Source organism: Ursus arctos, unplaced genomic scaffold (genome assembly GCF_023065955.2).
Source record: "Ursus arctos isolate Adak ecotype North America unplaced genomic scaffold, UrsArc2.0 scaffold_18, whole genome shotgun sequence".
Taxonomy (NCBI): Eukaryota; Metazoa; Chordata; class Mammalia; order Carnivora; family Ursidae; genus Ursus; species Ursus arctos.
This window is the reverse complement of record NW_026622852.1, coordinates 49416512-49434296: the sequence shown is the minus strand read 5'-3', so window position 1 is coordinate 49434296 and position 17785 is coordinate 49416512. Positions and strand designations below refer to the sequence as shown.

The 17785-nt window shown below is 37.0% G+C and overlaps 1 protein-coding gene across 6 annotated transcripts in view; it reads left to right on the top strand.

The window, feature by feature from the left end:
• STRBP (spermatid perinuclear RNA binding protein) overlaps nucleotides 1-17785 on the top strand; it is a 127783-nt gene that overhangs the window by 54852 nt on the left and 55146 nt on the right. For all 6 annotated transcript variants that reach the window (XM_048223079.2, XM_044389581.3, XM_044389580.3 and 3 more), the window contains exon 2: nucleotides 14462-14630. In XM_048223079.2, the coding sequence (XP_048079036.1) occupies nucleotides 14628-14630 (3 nt within the window). In that variant the 5' untranslated portion in view covers nucleotides 14462-14627. The remainder of the gene's footprint in view (nucleotides 1-14461; nucleotides 14631-17785) is intronic.

Below are 17785 nucleotides of genomic sequence, written 5' to 3'. Positions count from 1 at the left end.
GAAATTATAAATTGTATTGGGCATATATACAAAATGGAATATAATAAATAATGTGTACTCACCACACACAACTTTTTCACAAGCTAGCATTTTGCCAAATTTGCTTTGTTTTCTTAAGAAGTAGTACTCACATACGTACCATGTGTGTATCCCTCCTTATGCTGTTCTATTCCTTTTCCTTGTGATAACCACTCCTGACTTTTTTGTCATTACCTTGAATGATTTTTGCACTAAAATAATTATCCATAAATTATATATAACATTGTTTTATGCATTTTCAAACTCTTTATAAAAGGAATCACTTTGTACGAATTATTCTGCAACTAGTTTTTCCACCCAGCATTGTTGTGGGTGTAGAAATGATGAGATGTATCACTGTAATTCATTACACAATTTATATCTTCATTCTCATTGATGGACATTTAGGTTTCCAGTGTTTTGTGATTATAAAAAGTGCTGCAGTAAGCATTGTTTTTAACCTGTCTTACTGTGTTTGTGTTAGAGTTTCTCTACATAATGTAACCAGAAATAGTATTGTTGCTGTAGGATATCCACACCTTTGATTATTATTTATTACTAAATTGCTTCCCAAGATGGTTTTATAGTTTTGGTTTTGTGCAGTTAATATAAGGGATTCTTTAAAGCAGACATATTGTGCCTGAAGAAAATATGACATGAAAATCTCATTTTACTACAGGTAAATTGAAAATTGGCTGTTTTAAATTTGTTCCTGTTTAAAAGCCTTCTTATAGAAATAATCAAACATATACAAGTAGAGAGAGCACCTGTGAACCATGGAGAACCCCTATCTGTTTGCAATAGTTATCAACTTAAGTCCAGTCTCATTTCACTATCCCGCAACCCCCAATTACATTATTTTAAAGAAAGTCTCAGATTTATATATAATTTCATCTGTAAATAGTATGTATCTCTCAGATTAGATATCAACACCCGCACCAAGAGAAACCCACACAATACTGTTATCACCCTCTAGAGATAATTCCATAATTTTATCAAATTATTCTGTATTCAAATTTCCCCAACTATCTAGTTTTAGTTTTATCTACAATATTTACAATTACATTTAAAAAACATAAGGGTTTTAAGGATTAAATTTAATATGTCTCATATAAAATGTACTTGTAGATTTCTGGTTTATTACAGAATCATGTTTAAACAGACAGTACCTAAAAAGTAATCTGGGTGTAGTCTAAGCCTTTTACTTTATAAATGAGGGAATTGAGACTCTGAGAGGTTGAGATTTGTTCAAAATTGGCTAGTTCATCAGTAGCAGAGCTGGAATTAGAAGGCAGATCTTCTGACCCTAAACCCATTGCTCTTACATTAATTACATTGTATTGGCTACCTTGTATTTTTTTTTTTTTAGTCCATTACCTCTATCCATTTTTTTAAAGTTTACTTATTTACTTTTTAGTAATCTGTATCCCCAAGGTGGAGCTCAAACTCATGACCTGTTTCAGTTTTGTAAATCTAGCATGTGTTTTTTCCAGTGGCTTTTCTTAAATATTAGACTACTGCACTGTCTGTGAAGTACTAATCTTGTGATTTACATCATAGTGTATTTAAAAAGGAATTTGTGAAAGGATTGAATTATACTATCAACTACTTGTGCCAAAGATATTGAGCTGTTCTGAAAAGCTACTTGTCTTTTCTGACCTAGATACACAGTTTCCAACTGTGGCAGAGGATGCCAGAAACAGGAGAATGAGTGTTGGCAAGAGTCTGGAAATTAAATTATTATATTACTGAAGGATCTAATCTGTCTCTTAATATTTAGTACTGTTACATATGAAGAATTTTTCTGCATTGACGTCATACTTAGTGCATTTATGGATTTTTTGAGTCAAAACCAATTTTTTATTTTTTGCCTAGGTGAAGAGTACTTCTATTTGACTTAAAATTGGTGATTTTTAACATTACTGCTTTTTTATAACTAGATTTCAGGTTTTGAGATTGTTTTGCAAACAACTAATTAAGAAAAATTATCATGTCCGTTCTCTCCAGATAGTTTTTTTGCCATGCTCTCTTCTGTAGAATGGCAACAAAAAGTCTTTTGAGAACCAGAGACACCCTTTGAAGCTTGTTTACCAAGGTGCTGGTTTACCCCTTCAGTGTTAAGTGTGCTGCAGAGGGGACAGGAAGACAGAGAATATTTGAATAGTTAACTATTTCTTGGCACATTCATTATTCCTTTTTCCTTTTGACCAGAATTGTTACAAGATCTGTAAATTTCGAAGATAGTCTGATGCCCTCTATCACAGCCTTTTAGTGAAAAGAAAATAAACAGCTACTGAGGCATGTGCAGTTCAGGTGCTACTTCTTGTTTGATTGCGATATAAAGGAGTAGATTTCAGTTTAGACTTTTAAAGATCACTGTGCAAAATTAAATACACACCTGCTCTTTGATTTACTCATGGGCACAGTGATGTGAATTGGAAAAGATGCACCCCAGTTCTAAGGATGGCTCTGCTGATGTGTGATCATAGATAAATCATTGCACATTTTTGTGTATTTGTACTTTCATATTTTAAAAGATTATAAAATGTACGCCATTTATTCTGTTTTTCACTTTTTTTTCAGGGGATTGTGAACATTGAATGTGATACTTTATGGGAAAATATTTTGAGAAATTCATTTGAGTTTCTCCTTTTGTGCCAAGCATGTTCTAGGTGTGCAAAACGAAGAGTAGACAAAGATATCATATGCCAGTGGTAAATCCTATGGAGAGAGAGAAGCAAGTCAGAGATGTGCTGGAGGAGAGGTTGCTATTTTATATAGGATGATCAGGGATAGGCTCATGATAAGGACATTTGAAAAGACACCTGAAAAAGTAAGAGAAGGAGGTATGTGCATATCTGAGGCAATAAATAGCAAATGTGAAGGCTCCGAGGAGGGGGAGGTGTGAATTGTTTGAGAAATAGCAAGGATACCAGCGTGGATGGAACACAGTCAGTGAAGAGGGGAGCAGTGGAGGATGAGGTCAAGAAGTTAAGGGGAATCAGATTGATTTATAGGCCATTATATGAGGTGTTTACTCAGAGACCAGAAACCGTTGAACAAAGGGTGACACGACCTATAGCCAAATTATGGAAAGAGCTCAAAATCAAATGTCCATCAACTGATGAATGGATAATAAGATGTGGTATAGACACACACACACACACACACACACTACTCAGCCATCAAAAGAATGAAATCTTGCCATTTGCAATGGTGTGGATGGGCTAGAGTGTATTATGCTAGGCAAAATAAGTCAGTCAGAGGACAAATACTGTATGATTTCATTCCTATATGAAATTTAAGAAACAAAAGAGGTGAACATAGGGGAAGGGATTAAAAAAGAAGAGGCAAACAGTAAGAGACTCTTAACTATAGAGAACAAACAGGGTTGCTGGAGGGGAGGTGAATGGGGGATGGGCTAAATGGGTGATGGGCATTAAGGAGGGCACTTGTGATGTAAGTGATGAATTATTAAATGCTCCTGAAACTAATATTATACTATATGTTAACTAGAATTTAAATAAAAACTAAAAAAAAAAAAAAGGATGTGACCTAATTTAAATTTTAAAGGGAACACTCTGGATGCTATTGTTTTATGTAAAGAGAACAGGTTAAAGGTGAAAGATTTGGTAATGGATTAGATGTGGGGTGTGATAGGAAGAGAGCTGTCAAAGATGACTTTTTGTCATAAGCTATTGGAGAAAAGAGTAGTTGCCTTTTGAGCAAGGGAACACTGGAAGGAGCAGAGTTTGTTTTTTTGGGGGAGCAGATCATGAATTGATCTGGTGCACATTTTAAGATGTTTATTAGACATCCAGGTAGATATGTTGATTATGTATTTGAGTGTGAATCTGGAACTCAGGGTGATACAAATTTGGTGGTTCTCAGTGTATAGGTGGTATTTAAAGCCTCAAGCCGGAGTGAGATTGTCAAGTGAGTCCATGTACAATGGTGAGGGGATTCAGTGTGAGGGCTGAGTCTCGAGGCATTCTAGCATTTAGAGGCTCTGAAGATAAGAAAGAAAGGAGCCAGCAGAGCAATTTATGAAGTAGGAAGAGAACTAAGAGTGGAATACTGGATGGAAGCCAGGGGAAGTAAAATGTTTCAAGTAGGGAGCAGTCAACTGTGTCACCTATTGCTGAGAGAGGTCAGCTAAGGTGAGGACTGAGAATTGTTCACAGTATTTAAACACCATGGGTCCTAGGGGACCTTGGCAAGAGCTGTTCCAGTAGAGCATTGGGGTGAGAGGCTGATTGGGGTGAATTTAAGAGAATGGGAGGAGAGGAAATGGAAACCAAAAATGTAAACTCAAAGAATGATGCTCTGAAAGAGGCAGAGAATTGGGGGTGGGGAGCTAGAGGTTAAAGTTCTGCAGGAGAGAGCAGAGGAAGTGATTACTGGAGCCATATTCTTGAGTAGACAAAAGGGAATGGGATTTAGCAGGATTTGAGTTGAATGCTCTCCACTAAAAAGGAATAGAAACAATTCATTCATAGTAAAAAGGAGGAAGAATGTATGGGAAAAGATGCAGCAGGGTTGGTATTTTGAATGAAATAGAAAGCAGGATGAGTAGTCAATTGCCAGGATATGGGAGGGAGGTATAGGTGTTTGAAAGAGAAGATGTGAAAGAATCATTAAGAAAGTGAATGACTTTTTTCTTTTTTAAAAAAGACTTTGAGAGAGGTAGAAACAAACGCATGTGCATGAGCACAGGAGGGTGCAGAGGGAAAGGGACAAGTGACTCCCCACTGAGTGGGAAGCCTGACACGGGTCTCACATGGGGCTTGGTTCAAGGACCCTGAAATCATGACCTGAGCTGAAGTGAGATGCTTAACTGACTGAGCCACCCAGGTGCCCCTGAATTTATCCCCCCCCCCCCCAGTGGGGCTTCTTGGACATTGAAGAATGTTTAGCATCCTGGGATACCAAATGTTAGGATTATTCACCTAGTCATTATGACAACCAAGAAACTGTACCTCACATTTTCAAATCCCCCAGGGTTGCAGTACTGTTTGAGAACTCTTGATTATTGGACCTTTTGAGGATAGACCATGAATTTAGGAGAAAGACCAATAAGCACAATTGTGTGTGTTTTTTTCCCCATCTCTGAAGTTGCATCCAACTGTCCAGGGTTATTGGTGTGGCGTAGCCAAGAAGGTTGGATTTAAGCAAGTTTGGAGTTTTGCCAGGAGGGGATAACAGAGGGAGTTGCTCGTGTAAATGAATGACAAATGATGTATAATTTCAGTCAGATAAGGACAGAGTGAGGGTGTGAAAAGGGTGAAGGATTGTGAAAGGTGGTCGGATAGGGGGTTAGGAGCCTTGGTGGGGAGTGGGTGTCTAAAGTAGGAAAGAAGATGAAAACATCGGAGGAAAGAAATATAAGGAATGGAGAGCCCAGAATTTTAGAAGGATCATCTCTGTTGTTACTGAAATTGCTTAGAATTATGCCAGGAGTAGAAATTGAATGTGTTTCAGTGAGCTAAGTAGTAAAGTCCTAAAGGAATGGGAGAGGGTTTGAGGGATTAATCCAAGATGGGTGAAATAAGTCAAATAAATAATGGAATTTGTGTTTATGGAGGAAGAGTCAATAATTCCCTGTAAGTCACTGTGATGATGACTGCCATGGAAATATATGGGAAGAGATGGTGACCTTTCAGATAGAACCTTCTTGGATTCTGCAGTTAGGTGCTCTCTAAAGGTTGAATTCAGATTTTTATTGAGCCTCCCTGAGTGCAGGTCATTGTATGAGGTGCTTTGGAGATAAAGTAAATTGTTTCATTAAGGCGCTTATGATAAAAATAACTGAAGCCAGGTATTAGGAAGTTGAAAAAATGCTGGATGGCTCAAAGAAGGAAGAAATTATATTGATCTCAAGCACTTGGTAAAGCTTCATGGAGAGGTAGATTTGAGATGGACAGTAAATGAATGAATAATGACAGATCATGGTGGAGTAGAGGTTGCAGTCCAGGTAAGGGAAACATTTAATTTAAAGCTTAGCAGTAGGGGCACCTCGGTGGCTCAGTCGGTTAAGCATCTGCCTTTGGCTCAGGTCATGATCCCGGGGTGCTGGGATTGAGCCCCACATTGGGCTCCCTGCTCACTGGGGAGTCTGCTTCTCCCTCTCCCTCTGCTGCTCCCCCTGCTTATACACTCACACACTCTCTAATAAATAAATAAAATCTAAAAAATAAAAAAAAAAGGCTTAGCAGTGCGTTGCAGGGTGTTCTGGGGAAGAGTCATTATTCTTGTTTTGTGCGGCACTATAGCCGTGAGAGAAAGAACAGGGAGAGATTTACATTAGTGTTGTATTATGGAGGACCTTGGTGACACACTGAGTGGATGAATGCAATGCTGGTTGCTTACGTAATGATTAGTCGTTGAAGGTTTTGAAGAGGAACATGACATTCTCAAGGTTAAGTTTCCCCCAGATGAAGGTCTGGGGTGGGGGAGAGAATAGTGTAGACGAAGGGTAAGTTCCTCTAAATAGTAAAACATGGCAAAACTGGACATTGTCATGTATGATTTCGAAATACAGGTATCTTTGATTCGGAAACATCCTTTGTAGTAAAACAAGGAGCAAAACTGAGGATTTCCATTCTCACGCTGTATCCCTTTTCTTGTTTTTAATTCAAGGAGCTTGCCTTATTTACAAGTTTTCCATACTTGGTGTTCAGAACACCACAGTCTTACTTTATTTTCCTCCTGCCTCTTAGGCCACCCCGTCTCTGACTGTAGTGCCTCTTCCGCTTTCTCCCATTCATTGGTATACCTACCTACTTCCTTGGTTATCTTGTGGCTTTATATGCTACCTTTATGCTGAAAAGTACCAAATGTGTATTCTAATGCACACCTTTCTTCTAAACTATAGGTTCATATTCAGTTGCCTACTTAAAATATTTAATCAGCATGTACAGAGCTGAATTTCTAATCTTAATCCCCCAAACCTGCTCTCCTTTTACCTTACCTAACTCATCTGCTCAGACCAAAAACTTTGAAGTTAATCCTGATGCTTCCAGTTCCCTCATACTCATTCAGTTTGTTAGGAAATCCTGTCATCTTTACTTTCAGAATATATGCAAAATCTGATCACTAAACCTCCCAGTGGTCTCCTTCCTTCCACTCTTGCCTTCCCTATTATGTATTTCAACATGGCAATCATAGTGACCTTTTAAAGATATGAGTCCGATATTATCACTTCTCTGCTTAAAACCTTGTAAGGGCTTCCCATCTCACTCAGCGTGAAAGCCACAGTCTTTAAAGTGACTGGAAGGATCCCCAGTATTAGGAGCTGACACACTTTGGTCCATGGACCAAATTTGGCCCACTGTTTTTGTATCACCTGCAGGCTAAGAGTGGTTTTTATATTTTAAAATGGTTAAAAAAATTAAAAATTGATATATTGTGATGTGAACATTATATGAAATCAAGATTTCTGTGCCTGTAAATAAAGTTTTATTGGGACACAGCCACTCCCATTTGTTCACATCTTGTCTATGGCTACATTTGTACAGTAAAGGCAGAGTTGAGTAGTAAAGTCCTCATAGCTCGAAAAGCCTAAGCTATTTAATATCTGGTCATTTAAAGAAAAAATTTACCAACCTCTGCCCTTAGTGATCTGGTCCTTCACTGTCACCCCTCTGTACTTGCTGACCTTTTCTCCCTGTACTCACCCTTCTCTAGCCATCCAGCCACACTGGCCTCCTTGTTCCTCCACCTCACCAAGCACATTCCTCCTTCCCCTGCCAGGAATGCTCATTCCACAGATATCTGACTCCCTTACCTCATCAGTTCTTTGCTTGGGTGTCACCTTCTCAGTAAGGGCTGACCATCTGTGTAAAATTGCATTCCCCTCCTGATACTGCCTCACTGCCCCTCTTCTCTTTTCCCTATCACTTCACACGTTCTAACATACTGTTTAATTTACTTATTTTTGCATTTATGGCTTTGTTGTTTTTCCCTCTCTGCTCTTAAACAACAAAGGCAGGGATTTTTGTCTGTCTTGTTCACTCATGCATCCTAAGTGCCTAGAATTGTGGCTGGCATATTATAGGTGCTCAATAAAAACTTGTTGAGATACATTGAATTATTGGTTCTTTCACCAAATGGGCCATCGAACTGGGTGGTATTTCTGTCACGTAACTATTCTGTCAAGGATTGGGAAGGACTGGTGTCCGTTTATTTCAGTGAGGAGGTACATTTTCCTATTACCACTTCCTTCGGCTGGTTTCTTGCTAACATCTTTTCCATCTTGCTCAGGGACAATCAGTAAGTATTCAGAAAGTGTTCTGGCTCAACTTAGCTGGCTCCTATAGCCCATTCTATGTTAGGATTGTAGCCATGGGTATACCACTCTTGTTTAACTGTTAATTGATAAAGGACCTTTTGACCCGATCCCAGTATTAGAAGGCTTCAAATGATATGGAGAGATTGAGCTTTTCCATCATTCTGGGTGTTTGGGGTAGGGATGAATAGCTAGATTTTTGGAGTAGGCATATATGATTTATAGGTTTTTCAGTTTAGCTTTCCCCTATGTCCCTTCTTTATGTAGAAAATGAAAGGAAATTTCCAGAGGAAAATACTGAAAGTCAGTGTTCATGTGGATATTATACACAAACTCAATGATACCATGTAGAGAAAGTTTATTTGAAGGGATTTGGGGGAAGAGTGTTCTTTGTGTGTCTGAGTTGATTCATCCCCTGTTGTATTCCCTGTACTACCAAGAATAGTGCCAGGTACACAATAGACAGTTAATATATATTTGCTCATAAATCTCATATAATTTATCTTAAAATGATATTCTTGGAGTATCAGTGAGGTCTTTTTCTAATTTTATCTTGCCCATTTTTAATATAGTGGACATGTGATTGTTTCATAATGGAGAAATAGAACCCAGATATTTTATTTATACATAGCTTCTTTTGGAGAGGTTGCATGTATTAGTATTAACAAATAACAAAAAGTTTTCTACTCAGCTATGATTTTGAGAGTAATAAGTAATTTCCTGGATTTCAGTGTCATACTGTTTGCAAGACATTACTTGGAATTTCTTAAGAAAGTAAGTATACTGCAATAATTATTTGCCTTAATATTTAGTATTTTCTCTTAATTGCTTTTCAGAAAAATGCCTAAATATTTGGCTAAGTTTTGTAGTTTAAATATAGAGAGATAGTCATTCTTCAGTTTTGAGGTTTGCTTGTAGGAAAAGGGTCTAATATTCGTACATATAAAAACCTAGCTTTGTGGGCTGGGTAGCCTGACATAGAAAGCCTTTCACCTTTAAAGGTCAGTTAAAAAAGAGAGAGCACCACCAAGAGGGTGACCGTGAAAGAAAAAGTTGATGAGCTGGACTTCATACAACTAAAAACTTATGCTCAATGAAAGACACTGTTAAGAGGATGAAAAGACAGGGGTGCCTGGGTGGCGCAGTCGTTACGTGTCTGCCTTCGGCTCAGGGCGTGATCATGGCGTTATGGGATCGAGCCCCACATCAGGCTCCTCCGCTAGGAGACTGCTTCTTCCTCTCCCACTCCCCTGGCTTGTGTCCCCTCTCTCACTGCCTGTCTCTCTCTGTCAAATAAATAAATAAAATCTTAAAAAAAAAAAAAAAAGAGGATGAAAAGACAAGTCACAAAGTGAGAATCTTTGCAAAACACATATCTGACAAAGGATTGCTATCCAGAATATATAAGAACTCTTAAAACTAAACACCAAGAAAACAGACAACCCCATTAAAAATTAGGTAGATCTGAACAGACACCTCACGAAGGTGATGTACAGATGGCAAATAATCACATGAAAAGATACGCAACATCATATGTCATCAGGGAATTCCAAATTAAGCAAAAGTGAGATACCACTACACACCTATTGGAATGGCTCAAGTCCAAAATCTTGACAACACCAAATACTGACGAAATGGACCAACAGGAACTCTCATTTATTGCTGGTGGGAATGTAAAATGGTACAGCCATACTGGATGAGGGAGGTTGGAAGTCCGCCCCTTCCTCCCTCCCTCCCTCCCTCCCTCCCTCCCTTCCTTCCTTCCTTCCTTCCTTCTTTTATTTATTTATTTATTTATTTATTTATTTGAGAGAGAGAGAGAGAGAGAGGAGCGAGTGAGGATGGGGGGAGGGGCAGAGGGGGAGAAGCAGACTCCCCACTGAGCAGGTCAGGGCCTGATCCCAGGACCCCGAGACCACAACCTGAGCCAAAGGCAGACACCCAACTGACTGAGCCACCCAGGTACCCCTTGAAGTGTCTTACAAAGCTAAATTAAACATTGTCTTACCATATGATCCCATTATCATGCTCCTTGGTATTTACTCAAATAGGTTGAAAACCTATGTCCGCACAAAAACCTGCACGTGAATACAGCAGCTTTGTTCATAATTGCTAGAACTAGGAAGCAACCAGGATATCTTAAAGTAGGTGAATGAATAAACTGTGGTGCATCCAGGTATTGGAATACTATTCAGTGATAAAAAGAATTGTCATGGAAGAATCTTAAATGCATAATTCTAAATGAAAAAGGCCAATCTGAAAGACTATATACTGTATGATTTTAACTGTATGACATTTGGAAGAGGGAGGGTTGGGTAGGTGGAGCATGGGATTTTTAGGGTAGTGAATCTGTCCTGCATGATTCTGTAATGGTGGATGCATGTCATTATACATTTGTCAAAACTTGTAGAATGCACAACACAGAACCCTAATGTAAACTGTGGACTTTAGTTAATAATATTGTATAAACATTGGTGCTTCGTCAGTTGTAACAATGTACCACATTGATGTAAGATGTTAATAGTAGGGGAATCTGTGTGATAGGGAGAAGGCGTATATGGATTTTCTCTACTTTCCACTCAATTTTTCTATAAACATAAAACTTTAAAAAAATCCATTAATTGGGGGCGCCTGGGTGGCTCAGTCGGTTAAGCATCTGCCTTCGTCTCGGGTCATGATCCCAGGGTCCTGGGATCCAGTTCCGCATTGGGCTCCCTGCTGGGGGTGGGGGGAGTCTGCGTCTCCCTCTGCCTCTCCCCCTGCTTGTGCTCCTGTACTCACTCACTCTCAAAAATAAATAAAATCTTTAAAAAAATCCATTAATTGAAAAAACAGTGCTTGATTAAAAAAAGTGATACACATTCACCTACATGCCTACATTCTACCTGTTGCACAAAGCTATTCTTATTTATTAATAAGTAGAGCACACCTAATATTTTCCTAGGCTCTGTTTTTAAAGGTACACATATCTGATGTATAAACACATTTTGTTTGATATTTGAGGGTTTGATATTTGAGGGTTTTTTCCCCTTCTGAAGCCATTTATTGAGTGTATACTTTTTGGAAGAAATTTTTCATTTAGTTTGAAGTAGATACTGTTTACCCTATTGCACAGATGAAAAAGCTCTGACTCGGAGAAATGAAGTGGCAAGGCTGGTGCTTGAATCTAGGCCTATTGGGCTTTAAAACCTGTGTAATTTACAAAGTCATATTTTTTGAAATTGCTAAAGTTTATCCCCTAATGTAAGTGTAAGTGCCTTTAGAGCGAAAATACCATTGAAAGACATTGTCTAGGTTTGAATCTTGGCTTTACTGTCTACTTTTGCCTTGTGTTTTTAATTAGGCTATATTACCTCTTTATGCTCTAGTTTCCTTATGTGTTGAATGGAGATTGTAATTGAAATTGTGAGGATTAAATGAGTTAATGTATGAAAAGCTTTTAGAACAGTGCCTGGTACAGAATATGAGTTACATAAATGTTAGCTATTAATTAGTAGTGGAATATTTCTTCATTTCATAGATAAAAGAAACTGAGAACCAAAGACATTAAATGATTATCTGAGTCTTTATAACTTTCTAAAGTCACATAGCTATTAAATGGCAAAGTTGAGTTTTATTTCAAGGCCAGAATTTTATCCACTGTTAATGTGTTTTTTTTTTTTCTTTTCTTTTTTTTTAAAGAGCTCTTTAAAAATGTGTTGCACTTTCTCCCTATCTGCTTACAGTTTACCAAATATAATTTAAATATATATATATATATATATATTTATATATATATTTTTCCTCAATCAGGTTAGTAGGGAAAAAGCATTGGGCTGTGACTTAGGCTCTGGATCAAGAGGCCTGAGTCGTCCCTGGATTAGTTAGTTGTGTGACTTCCGTGTCTCTTTAGTTCATTTGTAAACTGAAGGGTGGGTGGAGTTGGGCCAGCAGATTTCTAAGTTGCTTTTATAGCACCAACAATGTGATTTTGAGATACACTGCTTTTATCATGAGTTATGGCACTATGCTATAAAACCCTGAAGTTCCCAGAGCTGCTTGATTTATGCATAGAGTGGTTACTTTCTATGCTAAATGACTGAAGAATGCTGTATTTTGATATTGGTGATCCATAATTTCTCCACTACAGCAGCTTTTTTCTTAGCTTCTTCCCTGCTTTCTTTCTTTTTCTTTTTTTAAAATTTTATTTATTTTATTTGAGAGAGAGAGAGAGCACAAGGCAGGGCAGGTGGAGGGGGGCAGAAAGGGAAAAGCAGACTCCTTGCCTGATGTGGGGCTGGATCCCAGGACCGTGGGATCATGACGTGAGCCAAAGGCAGACACTTAACTGACTAAGCCACCCAGGTGCCCCCTCTTCCCTTCTTTCACTTTACTTTCTTGATATGGTTGAATTTTTGACTTTACCTATTTACAGACTGAAGCACATGAACTTTGCTGTCAGTTCTCAAATGAACACATAACAGTCTTTTTTGGCTACAGGATTCACAGCTAAATACTGAATGGCTGAATCCCGTAGAATGGTGAAGTGGGGTTGGGAATGGGAAATGCTGAAGACTTCTTTGTGTAGTACCATCTTTATACAAGAGGATCTTTGAGATGGGTCTTACCATGGGATCATGTTTTAGAGTGTTTCTTAACTTTGTTGTATGAAACGACTCTATGAATTGCAGCATGTGTGTGTTTCCATCCTACCTTCGTGTGATATGTGTACTAAAGTAAGTCTGATTACTTCAGTTTTGTGATTATTATTATTTTTTTTAAAATCAAGTTTCACTAGCTTATTTCAGGTGGATTTTGTAGAGTCAGGGAAGTTGGTGACAGGATATGAATAGTTTTGCATGTAGGTCATAGCTGAGTATCATTTGTGGCTCTTTTTTTTCATGTGCGGTATTGGGGAACATTAAATGTAAGTTTTTTGGTTTCAAAAACTCAAAAAGAATTAAAAAATTTTTTTTTAGATTTATTAATTTGAGAGAGTGCGTGTGAGCGGAGAGGGGGAGGGGCACAGGGAGAAGGGAGAGTCTTAAGCAGACTCTGTGCTGAGCGTGGAGCCTGATGTGGGGCTTCCGATCTAACAACCCTGAGGTCATGACCTTGGTGGAAACCAAGAGTCAGATGCTTAACTGACTGTGCCACCCAGGCGCCCCAAGGATTTTTTTTTCTCTTTAAGAGAGCAACTGATAGTATTAGGAAACTTACAGACAAAAGTATAGGGGGTTTCCTTATTTAAAGGAAAGATACTGAGATGAAGAGGGAGCTATTTTTTTGTGAGTTTATGTATCTGTGGTGTGTAAATAACTTCTGATATCCACCCAGCTAAGCATGTATTCTTGTTTGATGGTTGCTTTCTAGTTTTTTTTTTTTTTTTTTTAACATCTTGGCTTATAATTTTATAAGGATTTCACCAGTGCTCAGAAGAGTTTACTTTTACCCTACCTGGAATAAAATCTCATAAAGATGGAGCAAAGGGGTAATAGAATAGTGATTAGGCCTCAGGGCAGAAATATGCAGTGGGATATTTGGTGAGAGTCATCCATAGGTAATAAAGTCAGGATCTAGTGAATATTTAGGTGTTTGTCATAGTAGCACATGTAAGTTGAAGTCAGGAGGCAGGGTCTCTCAATAGTTAGGGGAACAGAACCAAAAAAGCATTCTGAATTTTAGGCCTAAAAATAATTAAAGAAGAAACATTGTGCCAGCATGTACTGGCAATATCAAATGGAAAAGCTTCACGGTCTCAAATCAATGGTGGTATGTTTTCAGGTATATTATCTACTTTTTGGATAGGTCTGGCTAATGCCAATTTCTAATTGAAAATCGAAAATCTCGTGGTTAATTGCAGTGTTGCCACAGATAGTAGTATCACTTTTTCAGGTAGTAGCACTTCTTTACTGAATCTGTGTCTCTATCTCTTTGAGTGCAAGTCAGCCAGCAGCCACATTGTGACTACAAGGAGTGTTATTTTTTGGCCTTATCACTTAGGCTCTTGGCCCCAGGCCTTCAGAAGATACACTAGCTTTTTGTTTGAAATGAGGTCTTTTCCTCTATAAAGATTATTTCTTTTTAGTCAATAACATGTTTATGGGCTCCACACTCAATATGAAACTAATTGTAAATAATCATTTTTGAAAAGCTGTTTTTCTTTTTCTCTTGCAGGTGTATTCCAGAGAATAAGTCTTCAAACATCTTTGCTATATTGACTCTGAGTTGTCAGGGGACTCAGGCTTATGAGGAGGTACTGTCACAAAAAACAGTGTCTAGTGAAGACGACAAGAAAGTGGGGAAAGGATTGGAAAAAGAAGCTAAAACACTATAGAAAACCATGGTAGGTATTATTTGTGTTTCCTTAATTTAGTTATAAAAGATTCTAGTAGTTTAAAATTAGAAATGTTAATAGTGAGGGCAAGTGAAAGACAATGGTGTTAATTTTTGGCTCTAGTGTATCAGATAAAGATGGCACTCTACTATTTAAGCAGAGCCGATGAGTTCAGATTTATTATGAGCCCTTTAAACCACAAGATGGAGCCCCATGAGCCCTCAGGCCATAAATTATTAAATACAAAGGAGGGAAGACTCGTAAATAATATTTTTTAATAAAACTGGCATTAGCAAACTGATACAAGGATGTCTTAGGTGACCTTGAACTTGAAATTATGTAATTTTTCTCTAGTCTTCTACTTGAAGTTCAGTTTTTTTCAATGGAAATTAAAATTTTGAACCAATCCTTTATTGAGTGATGTGAATGGTATAGAAGTTTATGAAATGTTAGAGTATTGAACTCAAAAAGTTACCTTTTTCCACATGGTTTCAAAATAACAGGGTCAAGTGTTCAGTGTACTAGGGGCACTGAACCGAACCTCAAGGAAATCTTGTTTTTTTTTTTGGAAAGTTCATACTCAAATTGGATGAGATGTTAGATGAGATCATAATCTCTGGTGCCTAGTGTTTCAGTTGGTAAAATGTGTTGATTTTTTTCTTCTAGTATTTTGGTTCTGGAGGGTGTTGTGTGAATTTTTCCCTAAGTATAAGTGAGAAAAGGCTTAAAAAAGATGTTATAAGTGGGAGAAAAAGCACAAAAATATTAATCATCAGTATGTTTGAAATATGTTGTTTAGCAAGTCTGATGGTATTTAAGTGTTAGTTGATTTTTTAAAAAATTTGTTCTAGGGATTATAACTTAGTTGACTTGCTCTTAGAGAAGAAATTCTGCAAATATTTTCGTTCTGGATGGTGGGGAAAAATGTTCGTTAACTTGGAACTTTTTTCCTGTCATTTAGTTTTCTGTGAGGTGTAAGAAAGGACACTGTGACTTGTGTTTCCTCGAATATGAATTATATGCCTCTTCAACTTATTTATTTATTATAGTCTTGATTTTCTTACAATTTAAATGCTTTTTAATATTTGTTATAGTTGATAAAAATTCCTTTCCTAATTTATTCATTTTAAATTTAGCTTAGATTTTCTGGTGTTTACATAATTTTGTGTTTACATAATTTAATTCGTTGGTAGATATTTTCCAATTTCTCCTGTTGCTTTACTTCTTAGATCTTAGATTTGAATGATAACTTTCTGTTTCTGCATAGTTATTTCTAATTTAATTTTTAAAATCTTTAAATAAATCCATTTGGACCTTGGGCTAAATAAGATAGCCCTCCCCAATTTTTTTTCTTTTTTCTTTTTTTTGTAATACTGCTTATTCTTCCTTTCACCATTGTTTCATGATGCTTGTCCTGTCACAAACAGTAGAGTCTTGGATTTAACATTCTTGGATTTAACATTGGCAGTCTGTTATTTGTGAGAGAAACACCAAAGGTTTGTGGTATGTAGCTATATGTCATTTTGTTAAGGTAAGGCCAGTGTGCAGGACTGAGTAATTTAGCTAACTAACTAACTTAGCAACTCACCATAAAACTAAATGACAGAGAAGATCCCAAGTTAGCACTTTTTCCTCCACCATCCAGAACTAAAAAGTAAGTAAATTTCTTCTTCTCTAAAGAGCAAGTCAAGTAATTTAATAATTTATCCCTAGAACAGCCTGGCATTTCCAGTTTGCTATATGGCTTTTTTCTTTTCTTGTTCCTTATTTTGGGATATGTGAGTAAATTTCAAGAAGTGATTAAAAAGTTTGTTTCTTTGTGGCAAAAGACTCCAGTTAGAAAACTGATTGTGGACTGCGAGCAAGGAAGAAATCTAGACAGAAAAGGCTTTTATCTAGAAAAAAGGAAAGCTTTGTGATTGATTTTAGTCCTTTTATTATGTAATAATTGAAGGTTTCAAGGGTTTACTTACCTTTTTCATTATAGTTTGCTTCATTTTATAGGTGATAGTAATACTGTAGTATTAATTTACTAGTGTCCAAATTAGTATGATTTTTAAACATTAATATTCAAACAGAAACAACAAAAGAGGACTGATCAAGAATTGAGAATATTTTAGTTTGTGGTAGACTTTAGAACAAAATATTTACCATCTACTAGCATATAAGTTCATATAAGTAAAGACACTGTAGCCACCCTTTAAATGGAATACTTTGGGCTTTATGGAAACTCACCAACTTATCCCTGTTCATTTGCAGTGTACTGGTACAAGTTCTTCATGGTATTTGTAAAATTGGAAATATTCAAAATTTTTCGAAATGTGACTCATGAGTGTGAAGGATCTACTCTATTAAATTTTCATGAAATTCATTCTATTTCTAGGCTCTAATCTGCTCCACTGATTTCTGGGCCAGCGTGTCATTTTAATTATTGCTTTTTAAATTTTTGATATTTTGTTTTAGTGTAATGGTACCACTCATCCATCTTTGTAGAATATTTCTTGATACTTTCATTGATTTTTTTTTTCTCCAAATGAGCCTTAAAATGATTTTTGTTGAGTATTAAGTAAAGCTATCTTGAGGGGATTTTGATTGAGAATATAATACATTTGTAAATTACTTTGGGAAGTTGATTCTTTTGTAGTATGTATTTTCCCCATTTTGGAGTTCGGAATGTCTTCTGCTAATCCATTTTAAAAATTAAGGCCTTGCACCAAGGGTTTGAATGCCAAATGGTACATAGAGTTCTGCTGTGATCCATAGTTTTTCTATAGTGTTGACACATACCTTTGTATTTTATATTATTACTGTATTAAGAAATCTCAATTTTTCAAGGTGCAGAAGTCTTCAACAGTTTGAAAGGAGTGACTGGGTATCATGAGTCACCATCATGCATTTCTAGATACTTTGTCAAAGCTAGGAAGTATCTGTTTCTTGCCGATGATTTGTGATACAGATGACCTTTTTTGAAGTGGTATTCAGAATACTAGATTCAGCTAAAAGGTAGCAAGTACATGATACCAGGAGTGACCTGGGTGAATCTTACCAAATCATGAATGAAAGATACCTAATTTTCTAGTGTGGAGTTCAGTAGAATGAGGTTTACTTTCTATTCTGTGCAATTTTTTATTGTCTCAACATTAATTGTTTCACAGTGGTTTGAC